The 21,631-nt window shown below is 57.6% G+C and overlaps 1 protein-coding gene across 1 annotated transcript in view; it reads right to left on the bottom strand.

Moving 5' to 3' along the window:
- Positions 1-21,631, bottom strand: part of LOC102503351 (transmembrane protein 132D) — a 399,636-nt gene that overhangs the window by 133,077 nt on the left and 244,928 nt on the right. Inside the window, exon 5 of the mRNA XM_027771410.1 lies at positions 1,938-2,121. Within this exon, the coding sequence (XP_027627211.1) occupies positions 1,938-2,121 (184 nt within the window). The remainder of the gene's footprint in view (positions 1-1,937; positions 2,122-21,631) is intronic.

The raw sequence follows: 21,631 nt of genomic DNA, 5'->3' as shown, positions 1-21,631 counted from the left end.
GATATGGAACCATGGCTGGCACCCCAGCAGCCGTGTGTGGCCTTGAGGTGACCATGAGGAGGGAATTCCTGTATTTGAATGCTGAAGCAGAAATAATGGCGGGGCTGCCATCTCGGTTGACGTGGGACATCACCCCAGCCTTAGGCCACCCACCATAGAACTCCCACACGTGGAAGAAGCAGCACGTGGGCATTCAGGTTACTACTGGCGGAGGCAGGGGGCAAGGCCTGGTCAGGACCCCTGGCGTTCAGCCGATGCAATTCCTAACTCTTGCCAGGGCCCCCTGGGCTGAGCGGAGGCGTTTTCTCAGCTCCACTCTGTACAGCCTTCAGCACTACCTGCATCCCAGCAAGAGGGGGCGCTGGACGAGTGGGTGCCGAGAGCGTAGAGGCGGGGAGAGGGCTTCTGGGAGAGCGGGGACCCCTGGGCTGTGAACAAGATGGAGTTTGGAGCAGGGACCTACAAGGCTGAGAAGTTTTCAAGGAGCCGAGTAGAGTGGCTGGTGAGCACAGCAGGGCAGGCTATTCCCAGAACTCCACTAACGGGCCACAGGAACACGGGTGCAGAGAGCAGCCAGTTCAGATAGCTACTTATTCGAGACAAACGGCATCGGGATCCCAGTAACACAACTTGTAACAGCCACAAACAAGGAGGGCCACTGGGACACGGGACATCGTGTCTGGGAGGGCTTTGTGCTTTTAAAACAAAAGGACCAGTCGGTGAGAGCCCTGTCAGCTGGGATCCCCAAGCACCTCCGCGTCCCCTAACGAGCAGCACGACAGCCGATGCATTGCCACTAGGCGCGTCCTAGCGTCTATTGAGGTTGGTTTCTGCCCCTTGTCTAATAAATGGTCTGGGGGAGACGGCAGGTGGTTTAAGGAGAGGCTGGCTCGAACTTCACACCTGACAGCAAAAGAGAGCGTGTGACAGGAGGAAGCTTGAGTCAGGCGGGCAAACTACCATGCCCGGCGTCTGTGTGGGGGACGGCGATGTGGATAAAAAGAACCGATTACTGGGCCGGCCAGGGGCATCGTGGTGAAGGTGGCTGACTCCCATGTGGTCTGCTGCATGGTTTGAGTCCCAGATCTGGCGGCTTACAGAACATGCTGAGTGTGTGTGTGTGCATTCATGCCCAAATACCCGAGAGGAGAATGGAAAAGGGACTGTGGCATGGCCATGCCCCCGGAGGGTGATTTCTCACTTTCCCCCTCTCTCTCTGGTGAACACACACCCCCCCCCATAGCAAAAACTCAAAAAAAAAAAAAAAATCCCTTTGTAGGGCGCCTGTAGAGCTCCAGGCTCAGGCAGGACTGAGCAGGGCGTCGTGTGTTCTGTTCAGGTGAAAATAGGACACGGGGTGCCCACTGGCCGCCTGAGTGTGTCCGACGGAGACCAGAGTCCGTTCCTTAAAGACTCCAGTCTGGGAATGCACGTGCTGTTTTACACCTAAGTCCTCCAGAGTACGGGAGGCACAGGCGCCCCGTGCATGGGCATGCCGCTAACCCCGCAGTGCACTTCACATTTAGGGGGTCTCGACATGAACAAGCTGATGACAGCTCGACTGACGGACTTCTGATAAATCAGCGGATCGGAAACTCTCAGAATCAGCTTCTCTTTCCTGGGGCCTTCCACAGGGCAGGCTTGTGCCCACGCACACGCTCCAGCTGCTGGTCTCTGCAGTGGTATGCGCTCGAGACCCTCAAATTACTTTCAGTGTCTGTCACACTTCCGACCTTCATGCAATAGCAGACCTGGGTCTCATGCCCGGAGTGTGAATGGGATTTTAAGAATCGAGCAATGTTTCTAGAACTGGCTGCTGCGGTCAGCAAGCTTCTCCCCGACTCAGGCTTGGGCTCTTCTGCCCCCAGACATTTTCACAGTGCAGAGATGGCCCTTTCCCAAGGTCTGGTGACAGCCCAAGGGAGGGGCTTCCTTACCATGGCCAGTGGGATCACTCCGATCACGTCCTTCTGGCTCACGTAGATCTTGGACACGCCCAGGTCCGACGTCATCTCTCCTGGGTACTCCACCTGCCACGTGACCAGTTGTGTGGTCGGCACGTCGCCGGGCCCCTCCACCTCCACATCGACCTGCATGACTTCGTAGGCAGCGCCGTCAGCCCTGGAGGGGAGAACAAGAGAGTGACTTGGGGGACAGAGGCTCTGCTTGGCAGGTGACGGGGCCCTGGAGCACCCTCACCTGCTCCTCTGTGCACACCCCATCACCAGGAGGAGCATTTCAGGACTCAGTTCCCCAAGAACAATCCATGTCTAGCTTTGTGCCACAGGCCGGGTGTAGACACTCCTGCTCCCCACACTCTCTGGGCTGCTTACCACAGGAGCAGGTGCTCATGGGGGATTATGGGAGCGCATTGTGTCTCTGTGAAGCTTTCTTCCTGTCTCTGTCTAGAAGTGCTGTCTCCCTCCCTCTCAGGAAGTAACCTGCCATCCCCACTGGATTTCCCAAAACCTCAGGCTGCTCAAGCTGGGGTGCAGAATTTAAAGGGCACCTGGGCGTCGTGTGGTGGGGAGGGAGAGCTACAGAGAAATGGAGGAGAGGCATGAAGGCCACCACAGGACCGTGACACCCCTGCTGACCAGCACAGACAAGCGGCTGGACATTACTTGGAAAAGTGACAGTTCTTAGACATCCCAGCCTCCTACAGGCATGCAGCACGGCCCGGCTGGATGGCCGGACTCTGTTCGTGTCTGAGTCCGGCCACCTCCTCTGCCTCGGCAGTCGGCGTTCAGACAGCCTCTGCTGCTCTTGGTGACCGGTGGCAGGAGGGGTTTGTGCTGGCCCCTCCCAGAGTGGACGGAGGGCAATAGGTAAGACCCTCTGGAAGCCAGCTAGGGAAATGCCTTTTCAGGGGCCAGCAGTCAGCGTAATGGCTATGTCGCTCGACTCCCATGTAGTCGACTGCGGTTCGAATCCTGGACCCGGCAGCTTAAACGCATACATGTACGTGCGTGCCCAAGATCCCGAGAGGAGAATGGAGGAGAAGGGATTGCGACGCGGCCATCCCCCTGGGGGGAGGTGGTGATTTCTCGCTTTCTGTCTTTCTGTCTTTGTCTCTCTCTGTCTCTCTGGCGAGCACACATGCCCTATAGCAAAAACCTCTCCAAAAAGAAAAAAAAAAAAAAGAGAGAAGAAAATGCCTTTTCAGCTTCCACGGTCCAAGCACCTTCTCCCTGTGAGCCCCACTGCTAACGAGTGCGATCTGCATCCTTGTAGTCACCGGACGTTGTCCTCTGCATGTGGCAGAGCTGTGGGACCCCCCCACACCCGTGCAGGCTTCTCGAAAGGAACTCAGAGCTCTGAGGGCCGGGGCCGGGGAGCCTCGTTCTTGGTGTAGGGAGGAGAGGGAGTGCAGTATTAAAGCTGAGACTGGCGTTCGGAGAGCCGTCCCTGTTTCTCGATGTTATTCTATGCAAAGATGCATCATGACTTCTCCGACAACCCAATATATTAAAAGTAGAGAGGATGGTGGGGAGGCGGAGGAACACAGAGAGAGAGAAGAGATGAAGGGGTGGGGAGTACGAGAGAAGTGAGACTGAAGAGCTGTGAGGTTAACTTCTTTTTTAAAGAATTACTTATTTAATTTTGAGGTGGGAGTGAGAAAGCAAGCCAACCAGACACCAGGTCTGGGGCTTGAACTGTGGTCAGCCTGGTGGGAGTGTCAGCGCCTTAACCAGGGTGGGAGTACTTGACCTGGGCAGCCCGTGGCCTTCAGGAAGGCTGTGTATCAAAGCCCGGTCTGGTTCCTGTGCAGTGCGTCCCCCCCGTTTCCAGGGCAAGGGTGGGCACGGCCACGGGCGAGGACAACCACAGCGGCCTCTCGTCCCAGTGCAAGCACAGCTCCACGTGTCGCCCAGAGCTCGCACGGGCCGGAAGCTGCTGTGAGTACCTCAAATGGATTCTGCACAAGCTACGCTGGGACATTTCTGTAACGAGATGCTTTGAAATTAGCTTTGCCTTCAGGGTCTTCTGCCAGCTCTCCAGTCTCGTCATGTGTCTGTAAATTAAAGCTGAGACATGGGAACTAGGGCACTCGACACATGCAAGCTTGCCATTCATTTAGAGATCAAAACCGCACGGGCACTGACCTGCGAGCGCGGAACAATGCGGTCCTACGCACTTGTCATGCAAGCCAGTGCATCTTAAAGCGGCCTGCCATTTCCCCAAAATAGGAAGCCAACACAGTATGATGGGTCCTTACGACGCAGACTGTGATCCGGCCTCACTGTGACCACCCAGGAGGACAAGTGGGTGACGGGTAAGGTGGCAGGTCGGGGGGGCCAAGAGTGAAATCGCACTGCCGACCGAGGGTTTGCCAGATGGTACTCTAGAGCATGACTGGGTGAAACTTCTGGAAACGCAGCAAAGTCAGAGAGGCTGAACCTGGCGTCTCAACGACCCTGTCCTCCCGAGAGAGTTCAGGCGTGTGCTCTACGGGTCACAGCACTCCCTGACGGCATCCGAGCGACAGACTCATCATCAAAGCCGGGCAGCTGGCTATGGGGGACAGGCCTGGGTGCTACTCGAAGCCCCCGACACACTTGGGGAGTTTACTTCCCCCATGAGAGACGGAGACAGAGCGCGAGGGAGGACACGGCAGGGCCTGAGACCACCCCGCCCAGCAGCCCGGTCAGGGCACGTGCGCATACACACCCCGGGGTAGGGAGGCCGGGACACGGAGCGTGCTGCATCTCCGCTGCCGCCGTCACCCCTGCACCGTCGCCCTGGCTGCTAAGGGCTTTATCTCCCACGGTCTGGACCTGCGGCTTCCCTGGGCTGACTGAGTGCCTGGAGCCACCTGGGCGTTCCTGTCTGTGAAGGCGGCTGTCAGCAGACTTTGTGCTGGAGGGCGACCCCCCTTCACCTCCACTGGGCCACAGGCCGAGTGCCCGGGGGCTCCGGCTGAAGCTGCCCCAGTCTGCACTTCACCCATGTCACCATTGCTCGGGGCCTTCCCCCCTGCCCTGGTCCCCTGGAGCACTCGGCTCCTCCCGGGAGCACTCCCTGCACACGTCGGTCGTGCACAGACTCTTGTCTCAAGGTGCTTCCAGGCAAGTGGTGAGTGCTGTGTGACAGACTCAGGCACGAGAAGGAGAGGAGGGCGTGCGGGGCAGAGGCCCAGGAACTGAGGTCCCCGAGCGGCCCCTGGGCGAAGCCTGCAGACCCCGCGGTTCCGCCCGCACAGTCTTGGAAAGTCACCCAGACACGGCTGCCGGACGGCTCCGCCTGGGAGGGCCGCTGTCCTCCTGGCTCCTGCTGCACGGCTCGTTTTCAAGATTAAAACCAAGATATTAGTCAAACAGATGACTCCTTCTTAGACGTTACCACGGGATTGTTTCTCATCACTGACGCCTTTTCCTCACATTTCATTAGCATTTTTAGTATAAAAACCTTTCGTTATGAAGTAAAATATGCATGTTCCCTTTAACACACGGACCATCGAACGAGGTCTTTGTCACCATAAATTGTCTCCTCACATCCTCTATTTCTACCTAGCGTACTCCGAGGTCTGGAGCCGGAGTCATCCTGGAATGGGGACACTGGAAGGTCTTGGGTTAAGCCCCATCCGCTGCGTGTCTGCCGCCATTGCCCAGCTCCCCGGCTCCCCGGCTCCCCAGTTCCCCGGCTCCCCTGCCCCCCTACCCCGGCCCCCCAGCTCCCGGGCCAGGACTCCCGTCACTCCTTCCTCCGGCCCATGAGCCACTCGGAGAGCACTGCTGGACTTCGGCTGTACAGAACATCGGACGTCACGCGGAGTAAGGGACATCCTTTACGTAGAGCCTCCCACAGCAGCCATCTGTCATCCCACCCGGCTGTCTGCACAGAGCAGCCTGGCTGGCTTCACGAGGAAGGCCCTCCGCTCAGCCTCGCCTCGGAGGATCTGGCTGGTGTGGTTCTTGGCAGACGGGGTCGTTTCCTTCCCTTTCCGCGCGCTCCGTAGCTGTTCCTCAGTGACACCCTCCTCGTACAGACCCAGGGATGGGTTCGGTGGGGATGGAGGTGGGCGGGTGGAGCTGGGGCTCACTCCTAACAGCCAGGGGAGCCTGCAGTGGTCACGTGCTCTTTTCACCGAGGGAAGGTCGGACAGCGCCTCCTGCAACTTGTGACCACGCCCACCCAGCACCTGATCACGTGGCTGTGGCCCCTGAGCAGAGAGGGCCAGTGGGGTGCAGTGAGGATGTGCAGCCAGGTCCGGCCACAGCGGGCTGAGGTCACGAGGTGGCCACCGCGGAGCTGACTCCAGAAAGGAGCCGTCCCCTGGAAACAGGGCTGCTGTCTCCTTGGCCGCTTCCCACTCTGCATGTTTGGCTTTTCTGCCCCGATGTGATGACAAAGGTGATTCATCGAACCGGAGTTTCAGAGCTTAGCTCCTCCCCAGACAGGCCGACTTCCGCCGTCTGATGTGGGGAGCCCTCACCAGGAAACAGGGACTCCTGTGCTCAGCATCCCAGCGCACCGGGACAGCCCCACCCCCAGGGCCGCTCCAGGCCCTCCATATTCAGATGGGAGGTCACTGAATGGGGGAGGCAGGGGCTGGCAGCCGGGAGGTGCCGGTGTAACTGCGGTGGCCGGTGGTTCGGAGGCAAGCGCGGAGGGGCGGTAGAGCAGCTGGGACGTCCAGTGAGAGAGATGTGCAGGAGACACGCAGGGGATTTGCAGCTGGCACTAACAGCACGTGTGTGTGCACGCGCAGGGCTTTCGGGTCGTCGGGAAGGTCCTGGCACATTTTTGCATAGGAAAACGTGGGGGAGGTGTCGTGACTGTCCCGATGACCCAGTACAGGCATCTGGTTCAGTTCTCTTTCACTCCGGTGGGCAGTTTACCACCTTCCTCCTCGTGGCTCTCCCCAGTGGGCACCTCACGGGGCAGACCTGCAGGGAACAGACGTGCCTCCAGCTGCTCTCACTGTGCCTGACATGCACGGCACTGCTAAGCCGGGAGACCGCTCCCCGCAGCCAGAGGGGAGGGGAAGCTGGAAGCAGGACGGTACTTGAGTAGCCTCGGGGTCTCTCGCTCTGGAACATGCACTAAGCCACGTGCCGCCAGGGTAAAGTTAGACCGGTTTAATAATCTCTCCCCACACGGCGGCCGCATCCCCACGTCCACCAGAAATGCTACCGCAGGTTGCCTTCTGTACAGGAATGTGCAGATGCCACCCAAACCTGCCGTGCAGAGAGCTCTCAATCTTTTGGAAGATGTCACATGTCACATGTAGTAATGTCCGTGAGTGAGACCCGGAGGACTGCCCATCACCCCCGTATGGACTGCTGAGGATGCGGCGCCGTTAAACACGCCAGTGCTGGAGAAGCCGAGGTCGGGGAGGACGGGGCAAGCGAGGCGCGTCTTCGAGGTTTGATGGAGACAGGTTCCTTTTCCAAAACTGATCAGAACTGAACGTTCCTCTTTTTCTTGTTCTGAGACTACCCTCCCACCTCATCAATACGGGCCCCACCTTTAAGAATAAGCTCTAATTTAGCTCTAATTATGACTTTCTCTTAGTTTAAGCGAAAAGATTTCTCTTTACAGGTTTCAGCCTTGTTTATAAAAGATAAATTCCCAATGAGACCTCACTTATTCCTAGGTTTATGGAGACTCTTCAGACTCTAAGCTAGGCTGACTTTAGATGACCTTTAACAGGGAACCTACCAGCATCAGCTAAAGGGGTGTTCGGAGACCCCCAAGACAAAGGACCCCCAACTGACCATGGTGGGACTTAATGATGCGTTTGGGTTTCGGTGACGTGAGCCAGGCTACCATTTGCCTTCTTTTGGCTTTGAACTGGCAGTAACTCTGGCTTCACATCATAAGAGTTGACTTGGTTTTGCCTTCAGTGTCGTATTCAACAAATTACCCGACACTCGTACCAATCCAACAACGGGCTTGTGCGAGACGAGCCTGCCCAACTGCAGGCTCCCGGGCATGCTCGGCGCGTGGGACACAGGCTGGCGAGGCCACGACGGCAAGGCACCCCTGACCTGCACTATCTCTAGCTCACGGCAGATTCGTCAGGACCCAGCCCCACCGTGGGTGGAGCACATCAGGAACAGGTGGGACGGCCAGGAGGGACGGAGAGTCAGAGGTCACAAAAGAAACACAAATTCTATTTTAAAGGAAGATGTCCTTAAAAACCCTCAATCCTCCAGGAGCGGCCCCACACGCCCACCCCCAATCTGAAAGTGTTTTCCACACATGGGCTGAATCTTTGCCACAGACAAATGTAGAAAGGATATAAAGCTAACTATTTCTTCTCCACATCGTGAGATTTTCCTAACATATTCTCTTGGAGTTGGAGAGGGATCACATGTATAAAATTGCACATATATTATGTACATGCGATGGGGGGCTCTTTCTTTTCTTAAAAACATTCCATTTGGATGGCATCAACACACGGGCAGTCCTCCGGGGTGCCGGCGGCCCGAGACCACGTCCTGTCCTCCGGGGTGCCGGCGGCCCGAGACCACGTCTCGTCTGCATCAGCAGGTGCCTGCTGCCCCACGCTCTGCTCAGCGTTCGTGATGGAGTTAAGTGGTGACGCGGGCAGAGAACACGAAACCGGGATACGGTGGCATTGGCAGGGAAAGGAAGCGAGGAAACAAACCAGCTACACACAATTAGTTCCTGTGTACCCAACTCGCACCTCTTCGGGATGAGAGGAAGGGCCTATCTTTTTTTTGGAGAAAGATTTTTGCTATCAGGTGTGTGTGCTTAGCAGAGAGGAGAGGCAGACAAAAAACTGAGACATCTCCCCTGGGGGGATGACCAAGCCTCAATCCCTTCTTCTCCGTTCTCTCTAGGACCTTGGGCATGCACGCACACACGCCCAGCATGAGTCTTAAGCTGCCAGGTCTGAGACTCGAACCGCAGTCGACTACATGGGAGTCCAGCGGTGTAACCATCACCACCTGCCAGCCCCCTATCTTGGAAGACTCCCTTACCTCCCAACTTGAACTGGCAGCTGTGCACGGGGCAGGTTTCCCACCCAAGTGTGCTCTCAAGATTCAATGAATGTATTTCACAGTAAAGAACTTCACTGACAGACCAATACAGTGAATTCAGAAACAACCCGCGGGGTGGATTCTGGATCTCGCAGCAGAACAGAACGGTAAACGTTCAAGGCGGGGACACGCGTGTGGCTCCGTTTGTTTATCACACACTCGTGCGTGCTTTTGAAAACATACTGTACCCTACACAGATGCATGACGGCTATACGGAAATCATGAATTACTATAAATAAATAAACACATCTGAAAATATTCTCTCTGCTACATCTGGTGACTCACTGCTCTTCACACTCTCCCCCCGTTTTTACTTATTTATTTATTGTTTAAGAGAAAACACACACGAGGGAATCTTCTACATCAGTTTCAGCGGAACATGACACCTGACGGGTCACAGAAAGATGGCCTGGCTTGGGACTCCCGGGGCCCGAGTCGGGGGTGGTGCCAGCCGTGGGGGCCACGTCGCAGTCACGTGTGACAGCAGATGGACCGCCTCCAGCAGGGAAGCAAACCCGTGCCCAAACCCCGCACCTGACAGCGAGCGCACACGTGACTGGAAACACGGGAAGCTCACCTGGCAGCTTAGAGCCGGAAGAAAGGTGAGCACGCCTGTTCCTTCGCCAGTCCTGACCTCTCTCAGCCTGCGGCTGGATCGCTGGGGTAGAAAGGAAAGTTCTATGCTCCTTTGAAAACGCAAACGCGATTATTAATTGATAGTGATGACCCCTGCTAAATTCACCAATGGTTTTCTCAGCTCCCAGCTGACGTGACAGATGACAGTGCTGAGTGGCTCGGAAGCGTTATTCCCGGTGAAGAAATAACCCAAACGACACTGAGCTGCTTCCTTGCACGCAGGAGATGGCTGCTGCTTCTGCACAGCTGCCAGTGTCCCTGTGACGCGCCACACCGTCCTGCCCTCAAAACGGAACTGCGTTGCAGCCGCGCGCCCAGGTCTGAGGCTGAAGAATTAATTTGCTGGTTGAGGTTAATAGAATGTCAATTAATTTCTGGGAATAAATGTCAGTACATTCAGTTAAGCTTTGTGATTTGAATGTAATTAAAGCTGAACGTTCCGTCAATGTGGCCCTTTTGGTTTGGGGTGTGATGGGCGATTTTCTAAAGTCTCACCAACCCGAGGGGAAGAGGAGTCGGTGGGGAAGTCTGCGCTCCCCATCCCGCAGGGAGGCGTGTCTGTTAGTTTCACAGGACGGCAACAGAGCCAACGGCACCGCCTAGCTCAGGCCTCGTGTGGGCACCGAGTAGTCGTGATGGTTCGCGTGGCCACTGAGAGTTCTCACAGGCGGAAGGTCACTCGTCGCCAGGAACGGGCAGCAGAGGCAAGGGCGGAGGAAGGATCGGGAGGGAAACGCGCCCAGACTGCAGCCTGGCTGTGGCGTAGCCATGCCGTAGTACCTGCACCCTCGGGCCTCAGGCTCACAGGACGGCGTGGCCAGAGGCTGCAGCTATCTCTGGGGGCAGTCAGGCGCAGTGTGTGGCCCAGGAGCACCACACACCCCAGGGCGCCATTCACGTAGTCAAGGGGCGCATCTTTCAGGGGTCAGCGCAGAGCCGGAGCTACTGCTCAAAGCACCATCGGGGACGCGGGAAGGAGAGCCTTCGTGCCAGGCATTCAGGATGAGCCTACGCAAAGCTTGGGAGGGCTTTGGGGCCGCTCTCGGGAGCCTGCACTGCACTGGGCACTCAGCCTGAAAGAGGAAGTGGGTTCCCCTCTGCATTTGCGCATTTGCGGGGCTGAGGGAACGGGACTGCTGCTCCGGAAGGGAGCGCTTTATCCTCCTTGTCTAGCAGGGGGTTCAGACCCTCCCTCCTCCCTCCCGTGGACTGTTTATGAGAGTCGAAGCAGCAGACCTGGTAATCTGCTGAGAAGACCCTTCATCCATGCAGTGGCGGCGGGCACTGCTGACCGACTAGAGCGACCATGACCGAGACGGCGCTCCAGTGGAGGGAGAGCTCCCTGGGGATGCACCGAGGTGGAAACAGCCCCACCTGCTCTGGAGAGGCCAGCTCACGTGTGCTGGGTGGACAGTGCTGGGAGGGTCTTGAGCCAAGAAGGGTGTTTGACCTTCCTACCTGAAGCCCGTAGTGTCAATGCCTGTCCTAGCCGGGCTCCTTGAGAGTGGACACAGGGTGGAATTGGGGGTGCACGGTGTCTGTGAGGGATAACCACATGTCAAAGTCAGGGCGAGGAGGCAGGGCTTAGCGAGGGGGAAGAGAAACTGAGACATACCCGATCCACCCTGCAGGAGTCCTGGAGGGCGAGCGTCCAGACTGAGACGCACAGGACGTGGCCCACTCGCGCTGGGCCTGTGCTTCCCCACGGAGCTCGCGTCCCCTTGAACATGGCGGCTCTCTGCACTAGGCAGACACTGAGGCAGACACCAGAGGGCGGGTCCTGGCTGCCGAGCACACCCCGCAGTGGGGAGCTGGGCTCCTGGGCAGGGGCCCGGATGGCGTCTCTGTCTACCCTGTGCTTGGCCCTGGGACAGCCCCCGTTTCTGACCCCGGAGTTCCCCACGTTCAGACACGCATGTGCCATGTACTCAATACCCTCGAGTAACTCACAGAAACAGTAATTCTTCAGACTGCTCACCCACATGTGCGCCACGCCGCACGTAGTTCATCCTGGTACACAGACAGTTTCGGGGAGAGCCCGTGAGCCTGGGACACAGCACTCCCGGGAGCCCTCTGTTGTGGAACCCCAGCCGGCAGGCCTTCACGGAGCTCCCACCCCGAGAAGTGGGCTGTGGTCTGGCGACCCGCAGGCACTGCCTGTTCCCAGCGAGGGGGCAGAGTCCCAGGGAGGAAACCGCGGAGCACTGTGGGCAGTCAAGGACCCTGTTTCTGGGGACCACACACACGCAGAGAGGGGTTTTGCAGAGGGGCGTCTCTGGAGCAGGTACTGTGGCTCCAAGGTTGTCTGTGGGGTCAGCTCTAAGCTACGGGGAACGACTGCCTGACTCATCACGGGGCTGGAAAAGACCCTGGGTTCTCAGCCCCGAGACCAGGAAGGGACACCTGCCGTGCTGGTGAGCACCTGAGAGCTACTGCAGGAGAGCACCGGCCAGGGACAAAGTGCTAGTGAGCACCCTAGAGCAACTTCAGGAGAGTACCGGCCAGGGGCACAGTGCTGTTGAGCGCCTTAGAGCAACTGCAGAGAGCACCGGCCAGGGACACAGTGCTGGTGAGCGCCCTAGAGCAACTGCAGGAGAGCACCGGCCAGGGACACAGTGCTGGTGAGCACCCTAGAACAACTGCAGAGAGCACCGGCCAGGGACACAGTGCTGGTGAGCACCATGGAGCAACTGCAGAGAGCACCGGCCAGGGGCACAGTGCTGGTGAGCGCCCTAGAACAACTGCAGAGAGCACCGGCCAGGGACACAGTGCTGGTGAGCGCCCTAGAACAACTGCAGAGAGCACCGGCCAGGGACACAGTGTCTGGGGCACGGGTGTCGCTAACAGGGCCTGCACAGGCCACCCTAGCCAAGGACCACATGGGTGCAAGGACCTCAGCATAGCCTGCCCTCGGACACGCTAGTGCGTACAGCACAGCACTCGCCCTCGGGAGCTATGTGGGCTGTTCACACGCGTGCCCTCATACACACTAGTGCATGGACTGTTCACACGCGTGCCCTCGGACATGCTAGTGTATGGACTGTTCACACGCGTGCCCTCGGACATGCTAGTGGGTGGACTGTTCACACGCGTGCCCTCGGACATGCTAGTGCGTGGACTGTTCATAAGCATGCCCTCGGACACGCTAGCACGTACGGCACAGCGTTCACCCCACAGGAGCTATGCAGCTGTTCACACACACATACCCTCGGACACTCTAGCACATACGGCACAGCGCTCGCCCCGCGGGAGCTAGGTGGGCTGCCCACATGGAGCCAGCTGCCTGTCTGTATCCAAGTGGTGAGTCAGGCTGGAAGTGGATGGTGGTGCTCCCTGGGACTCCGTTGTCTTCTGGAATGCTTCAGGCCTGGCAGCCGCAGGACACTCCCTTGGGTCTGCCCTGCACACAGGGAGCTGGGAGGAGCAGGTGCCAGTTTGCAAATGTCCCGCCAGCCACTGCGAGGCCGCCTGGGGCCGGTGTAAGTGGCCGGGTCCATCTGCCCAGGGGCTAATTTGGAAAGATCGCTGCCTGATCAGAGCAACGTGAGACACGACAGTCACATTTCCAGCCGCGGAGAGGACAGCTGGAGGCACAGACTGTCATCTCACGCTGCCGTGGGGACAAGGAGGGGGCGGCAGGCCCCACCACAGCGAGGAGGGACTGGCGGGATCAGGCGGCTTCGGTGTGTTCGTGACGGGCAGGAGGATGGTCCTGGGAACGGGGTGCCCAAGAGAAAGTGCTCGGGGCTGGCATCACGCAGGGGGCGTGACCAACGTCAGGGCGGCAGTGTGGAGGGGTCACCAGGCTCCCGGTCCCTCGCTGGTCGAGCTGGAGGGAACCGGGTGATCAGTAGGCCTTCTGAGTGTTTGCAGAAGTCGGCGGCGGGGTGTCGGAGCTGCTTCTACCTGGCGTCACGACCCGTCTCCTGTCTCAGCGTCAGAGAGACGTTCTGTCCTTTCCAGAATATGTAAATTCACTTTTCTTCTTAAGAGTTTCCCAAAGCGAAGCAGTACCAACTTCAGCATCGTCGCCGTGGGGCGGCAGTTTCAGGGTGTCGACTAAGCCTGGGGAGCCCGGACACCCACACCCAGCTGTGCAGGTCGGGGCGCCAGTTCGGGGCTGTGGGGATGACCAGCAGGTTCAGCGGCTCCTCGCGGGGTCACGGTCAGGGTGAGCGGGAAGGCGGGTGGTCTGGGACACATGCCGTGGCCGGTCCCTGAGCATGTCTGAATGTTTAGCTGGGGAACATGCAGGTCCCTGGAGGGGCATGTGTGCGTCCAGGGGAGCAGGCTGAGGGAGGCCGGCATGGTGCTCACGCACTTTCTGGGTGTGTCTGGGGGTTCCAGAAGAGACTGTACTGAACTCAGAGTGGAGGCGATCCCCTCACCCAAGGCAGGCCTCAGCCAGTCCACGGGGGCCACACGGAGCAAGAGCAGGGCGAACCCTGTCCTGGGGCCGGGACAGCCACCTTCTCCTGCCTCCCGGCCTGTGGACTCAGCTGGAGCCGTGACACAGACTCTGCTGGTCTTCAGCGGTCACGGGGACATGTCCGGCCTCCCTGGCCTCCATGTTACTGAAGCAATTCCCATTATTCAAGGGGCCTTCACAATGTTCATGAGAAATGAATGTTCTGGAAAAACTACGTGTGGACTTTGCAATGTTTTTGCAACACAATGAATTCATACCTTCATTCTGTTTGCCACAAGTTTCTGAGTCCCCTGGTTCACATCCACATCCACGCCTGCAGCTCTGGCCCCGGTGCCCCGAAGGACCTGCCTAGTGCCGCCGGCACCCGGTCAGCTCAGGCACACGGTGCGGCTTCAGCAGTTAACACGAGGAGGGCTGCCCACGTGGTCCCTGGCAGGACGCTGGCTGCAGAGGCTGCTGGTGGAGCTGCCATCGGATGGCGCCATGCGCAGAAGGGGCACACGGGCTCCTACAAACGCTTTTTATTTTTGACTAAGTCATCTTTCTGATATTTCTTTCAGCTAATAACCAGGAGGGACAGCTGAATGGTGACCCCCCATGACACCCACAACCTAATCCACAGAACCTGTGCAGAACGTGTCCTTGGGTGGGGCTCACGGGCACTCCTGTAAGAGCACCCACCCCCACCAGGAGAGTGCTGTGGCATTCCCAGCTCGGAAGCTCAAAGCAGTCCCACCGGGGGCCCTCCTGGGCCACCTTCCTCAGACACCCGACCTACCCTAAGCACATCGAGCGCCACGTCCTGCCTGGTGGCCTGGCACTTTCCTTTTTGGTTTGGTTTGTTTATCAGCCAGAGAGCATGCGTGCTCAGCAGAGATAGCACAGACAGGGAGGAGCCCCAGTGGGGCATGGCCGGCCACAGTCCTTCCTCCAGTTCCCCGTCCTGCTGATACACACATACACAGACACGCACGCGTACCCCTCACACACACACGCATGACGTGTTTGAAGCCACTGAGCTGGATTCCAACTGCAGTCCGCCACAGGGGCTCTGGCTCCCTCAACCACCAGGCCAGAGGACAGGCCTCAGACGCGGCATAAATCTCGGCCGCCTCCCTGTGCTTGGGGAGCCGGGCTGCCGTGCAGCCTGCCTTACCTCGTGCCGTTCATGCCACAGCAAATTCAGCTGCAATTTGCCACTTTATATAACGGAGACGATAAATCAACCTCGAATATATTATGTTCAACCTTATAATAATTCAATAAATTATTCAGTACAGCAGTCAGTAAACACAGAGCAATTTACAACAGCCAATCACGAGGTACCGTGGCTCAGGCTAAGCAGCTGTGGCTGTGCTACACTGCAGACAAAGCGGTGTCATTGAGCACACTGGTTTCAAGGCTAGCTGCACGCCGGGAACAGGGTGTGATAAGGTGGCCGTGAAGTGGAGCCTGGTTTAATTGGTCTGCAGAGTGCACGGGCAGTCCCCAGTGTTTAAAAAAAATCCTTTCATAATTCAAAGGGGAAGCTGTGGTGGAGAATGTCTATCTCTGAGCGGCACAGAAAGGGCACTGCACGGGGCCGGTCACCCTCTCAGACCTGGGAAGTAGTACGGCCCATCGTCCTCTACCTGGGCAGCCCAGCAGAACCAGCCTGGAAGCTGTGGCATGCAGACAGGGACCCAGGGAGCAGTCTCGGTCCTGCAAGGTCTGGCCCCACTGGTCTGAGCTCTGGCAATATGGGACTACGGCTTTCGACTGTGGTCTCGGCTCAGGGCGCGTCAGAGTGCCTGAGACCTTTGCAGGCAGGAGGCGTCCGACTGTGAACTGAGAGCCGCTGTAAGATTTAGCGGGACAGTAACGGTTTTGAAATTAAGGAATACCTCTACGAGAACCTCCCCGACCACGTGCTGAGTCATGGGGGGTCTGTGTGAGGGGTGGACAGGTGAGAACCGGGGTGGGTGTTTGCAGGGGTAGGGTGATTACTCGGGGGAGTGACTGAGTGAGGGTGGCAAGGAAGGTCTTGCTCACGCCTGTGTCTTGTACCTACAAACACCGAGGGTGCGTTGCCCTTTTAGACAGCTTGGTGCCACTGCCTGCCCCGTGACCTGGCACAGAAACAGACCCCCTTCCGCCCCGCCTCTGCCTGTCACTTCACCGACGAAAGCAGCAGCGGGACCTAGCTGGCCGAACTGAAGTGTGGACTTGGCAAAAATCGCACCTAAGGCTTCCCAGGGGGCCCTGCAAATACTAGAGCGGAAAAGCAGTGTCTCGGACACTCGGGGAAAACGGACGCCCGATTGGAACTGGGTGAGAGTGTGATGGGAGAGGAAGACGGGGCACGTGAGGACGCTGCACCTCGACGTCCTGGAGGTGAGTGTGGGTGTCTGGACCCTGGCTCCCGGAGAGGGAGGTCGCCTCCACCTCCGGAGGGAAATGCAACTCATTTTTAAATTGGGGCTGGGGAAGGTGCCACGGCTGCGCCCAGGCCTCGACTGAGCGTTTGCGACGATGCTCCAGAGGTAACCAAGCGTAAGGGAACGGAGGCTCGGCCCGAAGCCCTGAGCGACACACCGGTGACAGTCAGGCTCACGAGCCACCTCGACTGCGCCCGGCTCATGGACACAGGTGAGGCTCCCTGGGAGCCAACTCCGTCGGTGCTGGTGTTAAAGAGAACTAGAACGTAGGGCCACCCGGTCGGGCGTAGACCGGCAGACTTCTCACCCGGGTAGGCCACGCCAGGCCCTGCGCTGCTGTGGCCAGCGACCCACCATCTCCGCCTTACTCTGCCGTCCCCCCGCATCCCACCCGGGGGGCTCCAGCTGTCTTCCGACCATGCTGCCCGAGCCCTGAATTGCTCTTCCCGCAGACGAGCTCTCTGGAAGCGTCCTGTGCCTCGGTTTAACTTCTTGAGAGGTCCCAACTCCGCATGGCTGGTGACCCTGTAGGAAGGGACCGCTAGGATTCAGGTGCAGAGGGAAGGTGTGCATTCACCGGGGACCGCCGCTGCAAGCCGCAGGGAGGCATCAGAAGGAACCTGCTCTCCAGACCCTCGGGCCTGGGCTTCCACACGCTGGGCCTTGAGGAAGTCGGCCCCCGCTGTCTAGGCCCCCCGCCCGTGGGCCATGGCACTGCAGCTCAGAAGACCGACACGGAAGGCTTCTCTGGGACTGGACATCTCAGAGACATCAAAACCAAACAGACTGGAGGCAGGGAGGCGTCTGAGGACAGCACTCCGGGCTGCGAAAACCCTCGGGTTGCTCTGGGAAATGTTAGAAGAAAAGGCAGAATACGCTAAAAGTCCTTCCTCTTTGCTCGGACATGGCCAAGGGCACTTCCACAGGCTGTCCTGAGGACGAGCACGAACACTCCACTCGGGTCCCAGGAGGAGGAGCCGGGCCTCTCTCCAGACAGCGGCGTGGTCCCGGCTGCAGCCACCGCGCTGTCCAGCGGCCTCGAGGACCATCACGGAGCAGCGCCAGCTGCTCCTCTCCCAGTCGCACAGAGCACGTGGCTTTGAGTTCCTGCCGGGGACCCCAACCTGATTCCAGTCTTCTCCTGCCCCGTGACCGCCCTCTTCAACAGTGCGGAATGAAGCGGCTGCCAGGTATGCAGTACCAAGTCGGGCCAGATGGTGGCGCAGCAGCAAGGCCGCTGCTCTCCATGACTCTCTGGGAGGTGGCCCGCATGGGAAGGGGCGGGTGTGGGTCTGGAACCTCCCAAGTAGCCAGGCACGAGCATGCCATGGCCCGGGGCTGGCGGAGGTTGGCTGTGGGTCCAGATGTCAAGACTCTGTTGAGGGTGCCTCTCTCTCTCTGTCTGTCTCTTTGCCTCTCTGTCTCTCTTGCTTGTGGAAGAAATACAGAAGATTTTTAAAATAAATATCATTTGACCATGGCCGCTGCTTTCGGACAAAGCCAACACATCGCATCCCCTGCCGTCATGGTGGCCTGCCCTGGCCGGACACAGCCCGGGGTACTGGTCCACATTCCTTTCGAAGACACGCGATCGCTGTAGCCCCTTTGCTCTTCGAAGACTCCCTTGAAATAATCGTCTCCTCAAAGCAAAACTTCAAAACGTATCAGAGAACCATTAGGAGCCCCACGTCTCAAAGCGGACGTAATTGGAAGATGCGAAGGTGCCGACAGGGAGAGGACTGCGCACCGGCCAGGGATGGTGGAGGAAGGAGGCCCAGCCTTTGAGGCCGTGGTTCGCGTCTGCTGTGGCTGGTCCGAAGCTGATCAAAGCCCCGAAACTCGCAGGCACGCGGCTCTCCGGGAGCCGTGCACCTCCTGGCACTCTTGAAACTAATTGAAAGCTGGGCCAGGCCGAGCTCTGTGGCACAGGCACGGCGAAAGTTCCCAACAGCCAGAAGTCGGTTCTCGGGAGCTAATCAAAGATTTTAGGGGACCTGAGCCGAACAGTTTCAAAGGGAGTTGAAAGCTGGAGAACTTTGGCTGGAACAGGAAATTAAATAATGGGGTCTGTCCCCGCCTTGCTAGCTGCCTTTCTGGGCTGTCTGGCCTGAAGCCACTCCGCGACGCTCTCGGCTGGTTCTAACAGGGAGTGCGGCCCCTCTCCATTCGGCCACCTGCAGGTCCCACTGGCTCCTCGGAGAGGTGCCCGAGCTGCGGCCAGACAAGTTACTGCAGGGTCGTCATCAGAGCCTTCCGGGGACTCAGGCCAGAGGGACATCCAGTCAACACGAAGGGCTGAGGTGGGTGCAGAGTTTGAAATAAATGTCTTACGTAGCTTCCGAGACAGGGACAACCACGGCCACAGCTCCAGCTGCCACATCCAATCACACTGCATCTTCTTCAGAGAGAGATTTTTGCTGTAGGGCGTGTGCGCTCACCAGAGAGACAGAGAGACAGAAATCACTCCGTGGGGGGATGGCCACGCCGCATTCCACTCTCCTCCATTCTCCTCTCAAGATTTTGGGCACACATGGGAACCAGCAGTTAGCGTAGTGGCTATGTCGCTCGAATCCCACGCATCGACCACGGTTCGCGTCCTGGACTCAGTGGCTTAAAACTCGTGCCGGGCGTGTATGTGTGCGTGCCCAAGATTCCAAGAGGAGAATGGAGGAGAAGGGATTGCGGCGTAACCATCCCCCCTGGGGGGTGATTTCTCGCTTTCTGTCTCTATGTCTCTCTGTCTGTCTGGAGAGCGCACGTGCCCTATAGCAAAAACCTCTCCAAAAAGATAAATAAATAAAAAAGACTTGGGGCACACAGATGTGCCCAGTGTGAGTTTTAAGCTGTCGGGCCCAGGACTTGAACTGTGATCGACTATGTGGGAATCCAGCTACATAACCATTACGCCATCTATGGATCACCACGCTGCATCTTTAGAAGGTGCCAGGAGGTAATCCGGGGACCGGCTGGGACGCCGGGCAGCCACCAGTCACGTCTCCTGAGAATATGGTCTTAATTCAATTAGTGGGCTGCATTTAATGGACCTGGTTATGGGTAATAAACGCTCCACGTGTTAAGCTGGGGAGAGCGTTCATTCTGATGTGCGGTCTAATGTCGCGGAAGTTCTAGTTGGCCCTGAGTCTCCGGGGCTGATCTCACATCTGAATTCGACCAGTTCTGCCCAGCACACGTGAGCCAGCCCCATGGCCCTGCACTTAAGGAAGCCAGATCCTGCATGGCCGATGGGTGGTTCGAATCTCAGCTCCAGAAGCCTGAAAGACACGCGGGTGCCCCAAGTCCCGACAGGATGGACTGGAGGAGGGGGCGTACCTGACCACCCCCACTAGGAGGCTCCCAGTTTCTCTGGAGAGCGTGGATGTCCTCTGGCAAAACCAAAACGCAACGAAACGCCCACGCGCACAGAATCAGAAGGTACAGACGGCAAACGAGCTTGGTCGCTGGCGCTCAGGAGCTCCCGGTGGGAGCTGGAGAGGCACCAGGCTGGGCTCAGAGCAGCACCCGCTTCCCGAGCAGCGGCAGCTACCGAGGGCCGTGAGTGAACTAAGGAAGCTCGGGAAACACCTCCCCACGACACGCCTGGATTGGCCATGGGCGGACACGGCGCAGAGTCTGAAACACCTGTGGTGTCTAACGCCACCTGAACAACGCTCCTGTCTTGGTGCAGCTGAACTTCCACGGGAGGACGCTGCTGGAAATGTGCATTTCAAGAGGGGCTGACAGTGGCGTGTCACCTGTACACGGGGTGCTGGGAGGCCCTTGTCTCGGGTCACTCGGGCCGTTACCACAAAACCTCACACGTGGGGCGGCTTACGAACCATGCGGACTCCTTGCTCACACTGCTGAAGTCTGGGGGGCTCTGTGGTCAAGGCCCTGGCCTGCCTGGTCCTGTTTGTTTTGCCAGAGGGCACGTGAGCTCACTGGGGAGAGACAGAGGAAAAGTGTAAAGCACCTCCCTGGGCGACAGTCACGTTATACTCCTCTCTGTACCTCCTTCTGATAGCCTGGACACGCACACACATGCACCTGGGTGTCGCTCACGCTGCTGCGTCAGGAATCGGACCACATGGCTGTGTGGGGTCAGCTGCCTTAACCACCAGGCCGTGGCTGGTCCCACTCTTGTGTGTACGAACTGTACTTCTTCCACCCCACGCGGTGGAAGAGCTCTCAAGCTGCCGGGGCCGGGAGTTGACCCACGGCTGGCTACGTGGGATCTGGCTCCGTGTGCACAGCACGCCTACTGCTCCCCTGGCCTGGCCCTGGCTGCGTCTGTAAGAGCACTGATTCTACTCAGGAGGGATCTGCTCCTGTGGCCACCCAGCTCCCTGGAGCCCCAGCCCCAAGCCATCACGGTGGGGTTGGGTTTCAGTATAGGAGTTTGGGGGAGCTGACACGCAGACCACAGAGAGCCACTAGACTCCCACATGGCCAACTGCAGCTCGAGTCCCAGGTCTGGCGGTTTAAGACTCATACTAAAGACACGTGCATGTGTACCCCAGTCTCAGGAGAAGAATGGAGAAGGGGTTACGGATGGCATGACCGTCCCCTGTGCGGCTGATTCCTCATGTCCCTCTCACTTTCTCTCTCTGGTGAGTGCCCGATCCCTACAGCAACAACCCTAAAAAATGCTGGTTTCTTGACGGTAGCAGGGTAATACTTTGGAAAAATGGGTCATGACTACTCAGTGTTCGTGTGACTCAGAAAAGCTGTACTTCTGTGAAGAAGTTAGAAATGTAATAACCCATTTATTTAGCATTCATTTTACTTTTATGTATATACAAGTGATCTCTGATAAAAACCTGGGTCTAAATAAATTTAAAAGAGACTTTTCATTGAGTATAAAAATGACAAAAAAGAAATACGGGGTCATAGTTAAAGTGGCATATTTTCCTAATTGGAAATCAAAATAATACTGTAATTTATAATCGATGGAATTAGATCCGATAGAATAAAGGGGTAACACCCATTTCCATGAAACTATAATCAGGCACCTTTGAAAATATTACACAGCTATGTAATAAACCGACATGATCTTCAGGGCTCACTCAGCAAATAATCCAAGGGAAATCTGCTTATTTCTTACAAGAGTTTTTTTTTTTTTTTTTTTTTTTTTTAAG

Source organism: Tupaia chinensis, unplaced genomic scaffold, assembly GCF_000334495.1.
Source record: "Tupaia chinensis unplaced genomic scaffold, TupChi_1.0 Scaffold000211_1, whole genome shotgun sequence".
NCBI lineage: Eukaryota > Metazoa > Chordata > Mammalia > Scandentia > Tupaiidae > Tupaia > Tupaia belangeri.
Note: the sequence above shows the minus strand (reverse complement) of the source record. Positions and strands in the feature narration are given on the sequence as shown.